This window comes from Anoplopoma fimbria, chromosome 9 (genome assembly GCF_027596085.1).
Source record: "Anoplopoma fimbria isolate UVic2021 breed Golden Eagle Sablefish chromosome 9, Afim_UVic_2022, whole genome shotgun sequence".
Classification (NCBI taxonomy): Eukaryota; Metazoa; Chordata; class Actinopteri; order Perciformes; family Anoplopomatidae; genus Anoplopoma; species Anoplopoma fimbria.
The window spans coordinates 28,899,609-28,907,509 of NC_072457.1; the positions used below are offsets into that span (position 1 = coordinate 28,899,609).

Sequence of the window (7,901 nt, forward strand, 5' to 3'; positions counted from 1 at the left end):
AGGTAACAATGTCATTTGTCACTGTCAACAGCTGGTACCATGCCTCCCTTCATGACGGGGCCTATATGGAAACCACTGCACATTACCGAGGGTGGGGAAATTAGAAGTGGTTGTTACTGGTCGCAGCTTAAATTTCCTTGGGGAATAGGATTTGTTCGTATGTAGTTGACTTAGTATTCTGTGCTCTTGTTGTACATTCATGCACATTATGAACACAAGTTCATAAGAAGGAGATTGACACCCCTCTGGAATTATGCCTTGAAGCTATGGTGAGGAGCTGATTGGATGATGAAGTGTAATAACCGCAGTGCTCATTGTATTCATCAGGCCACAAAAGGCTCATCATGTTAAAACACATCAGGTGTTATTAAGTTTTTGAAGCTCTATTAGGTGAATCTCATTAGGCTCATATTGCTTTTCACTTCCCCCATTTAATAGAAATCTCTGGTACTCAATTTTCAGAAGTCATCACAAATACTGCAGTGTAGCCACAAGAAAAATGCAAACCAACAACCACTCTGTTATGAGGAGCAAACCACGGCCCCAATTTGTGCAGCTGCAGTAACTGAACCAGAATAACAATGAATGAAACAACGATAAAAGAGGATCATTTAGTGTGTCCCTAGTTCTAAAGAGGCAAATAAAAGTACAAAGCCTCGATTTACAGAGATAAAAGTAATCAAAACAGTCTTATTGACACCAAATAGCTGGCTTCTGGCTTGTTCTGTAGCAGAAAGAGCCAACTTATTCCCTCTGAGCAGAGCACAATGCTGGGAACAAGAAAAGAGCTTGGTAATAGCTGAGATCGCTCACTGGTGCCCCAATTATATGGACAGAGCTGATGCCCCGGGACATGACTTAATGACCATAATAAGGCTTGCCTGTCTGTTCAGAATCAGCTTAGAGTGCATCCACGCTGACCTACAGCATCACTCTAGCCTTAGTTCAATTTAAACAGGCAGCATGAGAAGGAGCAGGGTGTTTTGGTGATGGGTGGGGACGAGTTAGAGACTCTCTGCAATCCTGACAGTGTCATCGATGGAGCGGGACCCCCTGAGCCCTCCTTCTCCCACCTCATAGCCTTGATGAGGCTCAATTTGGACTTGAGCATTTCTTGTAGCTGTGGCTGCTCTTTAATTCAGTATGGCTGAGTCGCTCTGTTATTAATGGCAGGTACTTAGCTGGGAGAGACCGGTCAATAAACGAGCTGGTCCAGGAACTTAATGCCAGGCTGTACGCCAAAGGAGATACAGGCTCTCTCCATGCGGCAGCACCACCCAGATTAGACGGCGGGGGGGCAGAGATAAATAAAAAGTGAGCCAAAAAACTTTGTGTAGCAAGCGTCCATGCACTTGTGTCCTCATCGGAAATGAAAACACATGAAGAGACAGAGAAGATAACCTGGATGTCATAATGGATGATTCGGCCCGTTATTGCCTGATAAAGTCCACCCAAGCGATGAACGCATTAATCACATATCATGTATGCATTCACACTTCTTTCCATGAAGATGATTTATAAACATATCCCCAAAAACTTAGTGCTTCATAGCTCCAAAAGACAACTGCATCTTGTAGTCCTGCAATCTTCTTATCAGCACAATTACCAAAACACAAACACACCAAGGCCAGGGAAATGATTAAAGTTTCCACTGCAAGGTCACACAGATGATTTCCTATGCTCATGCAGGGCCCATGTTAATCACTACATATGCTATATATATATTCACATGATGGCTGTGTAGATTGCATATCTCACGGTGCTCATATTAACGGTGTGTGTGTGCTGGCTGTTACAATACTGACCTCAAGTGTGTTCGTCTTGGTGCTGGAGAGAGAGAGAGAGAGAGAGAGAGAGAGAGAGAGAGAGAGAGAGAGAGAGTCGCCGACCAGCTGTCTGTCACAAATCTGACAATGCAGATAAACTGGACACACATGGAACCCTCTCCTACAGCAGCAGCCTGCACTGATCTGATTTGATATTCCTAAATCACTGATAAACACTGTTTTAGTCATATAACATTCTCTTGCTTATTTCACCGGTAATCATCTCATCTCCTTCAAGAGTCGCCTCTATCTTTGTCTCCGATGCGGAGAGGGTAAAAAAGAAAAAGAAGAAAGAGAGACACGTGGTTGTTACAAGCCTGTCTCAGGACCCAGCGGAGGTGGAGAGGAGAGAGGACGCAGTCGGGATGGAGAGGACGCGGTGAGGAGAGTCCGCTCTCCAACTATGGACATTCTGCTGCGGAGCATCCTGCACTGTTTTGGAATAAGGACTTAAAAAAGACTTAGCATATTGCGTTCTCTATCTCTCTCTCTGTCTTTATCTCTTTTTCAAAAGGAGAGACTTGCATGCAGGAGGTGGAGGATCGCAGGTGAGGAGAGAAGAAGAAAAATGCCATTTGCAGGACATTTCTGTAGTGAAATATGAGCTGAGATCTTAATGGGATGTTTCTATACATTATTTCCTCAAATTGTATTTGAAAAAAGAATCATATCTTGAATAGAAAAATACTCAAAATGGATTTTTTGAATAGCTCCATCCTGGAGGATGGGATAGAGGCAGGGAATATCTCCTCTAATTTCACCTCCCAGAGCCAGTACACCCAGCTGGCTATCTGGGGTCTGGCCGGACTTGTCAGCTTTCTGATTCTGTTTACAATAGTCGGGAACGTCTTGGTTGTTATCGCCGTTTTAACCAGCAGAGCCCTGAAACCACCACAGAATCTTTTTCTGGTCTCCCTGGCCAGTGCGGACATACTGGTGGCCACCCTGGTCATGCCCTTTTCTCTGGCAAATGAACTCATGGGCTACTGGTTTTTCGGAAAAATTTGGTGCGACATCTACCTGGCTCTGGACGTTTTATTCTGCACCTCTTCTATTGTTCACCTGTGTGCCATTAGTTTGGACAGGTACTGGTCGGTGACACAGGCGGTAGAGTATAACTTAAAGAGAACGCCTAAAAGAGTTAAAGGGATGATCGTGGTGGTGTGGTTGATCTCGGCCGTCATCTCCTTCCCACCGCTGATATCAATGGACAGGAGCAGCAGTGAATCCAATCCTCAGTGTATCCTGAATGATGAGACCTGGTACATCCTCTACTCCAGTATTGGCTCATTCTTTGCACCCTGTGTCATCATGATCCTGGTCTATATTCGCATCTACCAAGTGGCAAAGACCAGGACCAGAACAATGTCGGAGAAGAAGAGGGATGTGGACTCGCCACTGGAGAACGGGATGGACCAAGCCGAACCAGGCAGAGGAGGGTCGCTGAAGTCCAGCAGGGACGACAGCATGAAAGACCATGAACGTGGGAACGGACACTGCCAGGAGCAAGCGGTTCGATCCCCTCTGTCGAACGAGGGCAAACATCCAGCGACAGATCACGATGACGACTTCGAAGACAGCAGCTCGTCGGACGAGAAACCTAAGAAAAGTTCCATTTCCTCCAAACATCACCGCGACGACAGAAAAGACAGGAAGTCCAGCCGGAAAAGCAGTTCCGCCTCAAAATACTCCAGCAGGAAGTCGCGTGCCAGTTCCAAGTCTATGGAGCTGTTCTCATCTCGCCGCAAACGCCGGAGCACCGTCAATAGGAAGAAAATCTCCGCAGCTCGGGAGAAGCGCTTCACCTTCGTCCTCGCCGTCGTCATGGGGGTTTTCGTTGTGTGCTGGTTCCCGTTCTTCTTCTCCTACAGTCTGTATGGGATCTGCCGGGAGCCGTGCCAAATCCCTGAGACGCTGTTCAAATTCTTTTTCTGGATCGGTTACTGTAACAGCTCTCTAAACCCGGTCATCTACACCATCTTTAACCAGGACTTCCGCAGAGCCTTCCAGAAGATCCTCTGTAAGTCATGGAAACGCTCTTTCTGAATGCTTCCTGCATGGATGGGGTTGTAATAGACATTTTAGCCCAGCAGACAAATTTGAACTGTTCTGAGCTGTAAGATGAAGTGCTGGCCTGAGGGGGGGGGGCTTTCGCACCTTTACTTTCAGGGATTGCACTAGAAACGAAGGGATAATTGAACAGAAAAGGGTTTTTAAAGAGTAAGCTCTTATTCAAAGAGGAGGCTTTCATTCGATGCCATTCAGGCAGCTTTTGGACTCTGATGTGGAGCTACGGCTCATTTCCCCCTTCCTCATTGACTTCTTCTCCCTTCACTGAAATACAATACACTGACTTATAACGGTTACTGTGATGCATGCACGCCACAGTGGCTGCACATGGATGAACTGCACATGAGGCGAAGGGTTTACAGAGACACTTGATTCCAAATGTGACCTCATTCACTGAATATAATACGAAGGCCTTGACAATCTGCACAAAACCGCTGCTTGTGACATCAGATAGTGGTATCGATCTTCTCTCTGTCTATTACTCTGTTTTTCTCTACCTTTCTTTCTTACGTCACAGTCTCAACATGAGGACCAATGGGACGAAGGGGCTCCTTGCTTACTGTTTCAGTAGCAAAACAGAATCACTAAAACAAAAAACAAAAAGACTACTAAAAAGTCATATTCCTGCATCAGTGTCTGAAATGGGCACTGCAGTGGAAACCTTTTATCAGGACGTGTGTTTTGTGTGAACTTGTAAATGTGGCTTGGACTCAGTCTGGATACAGTAGCATGTACAGTACCCCATGTACCCCTCTGGAAAAAAAGATGGAATACAGAAGTACTGCTGAGGCACATGGCCACCCAATGAAGCTTTCACTGTGTGTGTGTGTGTGTGTGTGTGTGTGTGTGTGTGTGTGTGTGTGTGTGTGTGTGTGTGTGTGTGTGTGTGTGTGTGTGTGTGTGTGTGTGTGTGTGTGTGTGTGTGTGTAAGCCTGCATTTTCAAATGGTCGGATTCTTCCTTGTCAAGTGTCTTTCTATTCTCCACCATTCTATTTTCCGTCACACGTCTTTTCTCTCCTTTAAAGCCACAACAAAAAACAAACCCCACCCTGTTCTTACGTCTGCTGCTCACACACACATTATTAAACACACAAAGACATAAAATGACTTATCCAGTAAGTATTTCATCTTTACATTTCAAACATTTATAGCCAGAAGGGCTAATGTTTTGTTTTTTCATTTGTAAATAGTTGAAGACAGTCCAGTATTATTGTGTGGTACGTCATAATCACACATGTATCAATATGCTAAAAATGTATTGTTTGTATAATGAACAACGCTTTGAAAGATTTTCATGTCACACCAACCTCTGTCCTTTTCTAAAAGAGCCAGTGTTTACTTCCTTCTGCTTTGAGCACATTCAAGAGATCAAATAAAGAGATTACTTCAACTGTCATTTGAAAATTACAAGATTGCATGACTGCATTCTTTATTGCTTTATATATATATATTACTGATGTGCCACTGTTGTTTATTCATGACACTGTGAATAGTAATCTACTAAAAGAATGGGATAAAAAGGGAAATTATATCAACATAATTCACACCTGGAAATACTTACTGTGCATGAAAAGATACAAGGTTAGGTTAGTGATCTATAATAAATCAGACTTTAATTGTTGCATGTAACACACCTGAAAGACAGGTGAGTGGGATTGAAATCACTGTTTAATTCACAAACAATTTCAGTGCTGAGCTTTTCAAAGCTGCAACACCCGTTCACAGATGTTTGGCAGGCTTCAAATTCAAGTGGCACCAAAGCCTGCAACAACCAATCAGAACAGTTGTTCCACATGGACAGCTCCTTGCACTCTAAGTGGTAGTTACATAAATGCAGACTTAACAATGCATTACATTTTTTAAACAATATCCACTGTTAAGCAATTGTTAGTGATAAATAAGATGAAGTTTAAAGTCCATTTAAATAAACACATTTGGGAAACGGAAGATGGTTATCACAAACTTGATCTCATATTACAGGGCTAAGTTCGGGTACCACTGTATTACACATCAATAATCAATAAAACATCCTCAGAACTATTAATACATTTTATTAACCTCGAATACAACAGAAAACATAAACTGATTGTTATACCACCCATCCACCACTTTTTGAACCTCTTCTCTAAAAACAAATCCCTACTTTTATTGTATTCTATGGATCTTAAGTTATATTATTTAATATTATCTAGGGAATAAAAAAAACCCATTTTGTGATAGTTCCTGTGTTTGTGAAATGAGTCCTTGTTGATTGGTTGACACAGCCAATCGATAAGCCCAATGTAGTTCAATACCCTCTGTCCTGATAGCGTGCAGGGCTTAAAGACTACTGTTATAAATTGGACTACGCAAAAGTTTGGATTTGATTGTACACGCAAAGTTTTGAACTTGTGAGAATCTTTTGTAACAGAGACTCAAAATAGAAAACACTCAGACAACATTGCTGAGCTGCTTCCTAGACAGGCCACAGACAAAATGAGACTTCACAGTGTACAAACTAATGTGATCAAAGTCCAAATCACAATCAAAACAAAGACTTATGAGGCTTCTGTAGGATGTTTGGTCTCCCTGTGCATTTCATTCACATCACACAAAAAAACTTGAATTGTCTGGACAGACTCTTTGATTTGGTTTATAAAAGATGTACGCCGCTGTAGAAACAATTTTCTCCAGTTTAGAGACAATTCTGGCTTTCCCACTGTCTGATACGCTCTAGCCAATCGTAGGTGTAAACAATATCTTTTCTTTTCTGCTAGTGCATCATTTATATATCCGTCAGTGATGTAACTGTCTTGTCCAATCAGAGGGTCGGTGGTTCGATACCCGGCTTCGGCAGTCGATGTGTCCTTGGGCAAGACACTTAACCCCAAGTTGCTCCTGAAGGCTTGCCATCGGTGTGGACTGATGATGAATGTTAGTTAGAGTCTGATGGTGGCACCTTGATGGTAGCCTGTCATCAGTGTGTGAATGGGTGAATGATATGTAACATACTACTGACTGTAAGTCGCTTTGGATAAAAGTGTCTGCTAAATGACTGTAATGGAATGTAATGTAATGTGTACTGACCACACTACATTTGAACAGTGTGTAGTTTTCTTGCTTTCACAAAGTCTGATGGGATAGGAACAAACTGCGTGGTTGCATCAAATGAAATACCCAGCCCAGTTTAATTTATCTGTTCATCATGCAACGTCTGCCCCTTCTAACAAGCGTCAACAAGAATCTGAACAACACAGAAAATCTCTCTGAAATGAAAATTGCTTTTGTGTTCAGTCAGCAGCAGCTTAATGCAGCAGGTATGAGAAATAACTCTGGTCGATCCATAAAGGCGAGCCTCAGCTTTAACTGATATGTTCGATATGTAAATCTGTATTTATGTGTGTGCAGGAAAACACAGCTCAACAGAGGCCCTTATTTGGATGAGAATTTACCAGAAACCCAACACATCCCTCCTCTCTCTGCCTTCCTCACACTTATTTATTTATTTATCCCCTAAAAGCTGACTGAAGTTGCCTCCATGACGAAGCAGAATGGATTCTGTCATTGCCGCCATTCCCTTGTCAGAGTGTTTACGGCTTGCTGTGTCAGCAGGTCGCATCCTCACGCAGCCGGTTGTTTGGTCCTGTGCTACAGATCTGAACCAGAACCCATCGGACGACCCTGAAAACGCACAGGCGGATATGCACTCTGCACTTTCGCACCTCATGTACCCTTTTAGCTCAGGTCTTTGAAGATGCTCCTGGGCTTAAGGGGCATTGAAGGAGAGCTAAATACATGCTTTCTTCATCATCAGTACTGTATTAATCTTTAAAAAAACTTATTTATTTGAGATCGTTAGAGCATTACTTTACCTGAGTTTGAAGATCTTGCTGCTCAGATCAGACATTACCACTCTTTAAACAAATAAATAATAAAGGGTGAACTAGATTCATGAACTGAGCTTAAACAGCATCATTCCATAAATCTTTAAGTTCTTAACCATGTTGCCTTCCGCTGTTGTCTGT

General features: G+C 42.9%; 1 protein-coding gene across 1 annotated transcript; it reads left to right on the forward strand.

Annotated features, from left to right (window-relative positions):
- The first annotated feature begins 2,519 nt into the window (after positions 1 to 2,519).
- Positions 2,520 to 3,872, forward strand: adra2c (adrenoceptor alpha 2C). The gene has a single exon (XM_054605265.1). The coding sequence runs from the start codon at positions 2,520 to 2,522 to the stop codon at positions 3,870 to 3,872; it is 1,353 nt and encodes a 450-aa protein (XP_054461240.1).
- Positions 3,873 to 7,901: the final 4,029 nt, after the last annotated feature.

Bases quoted from the DNA above. Each gene is read 5' to 3' on its own strand.
- adra2c (XM_054605265.1), top strand. From the start codon at position 2,520: ATGGATTTTTTGAATAGCTCCATCCTGGAGGATGGGATAGAGGCAGGG.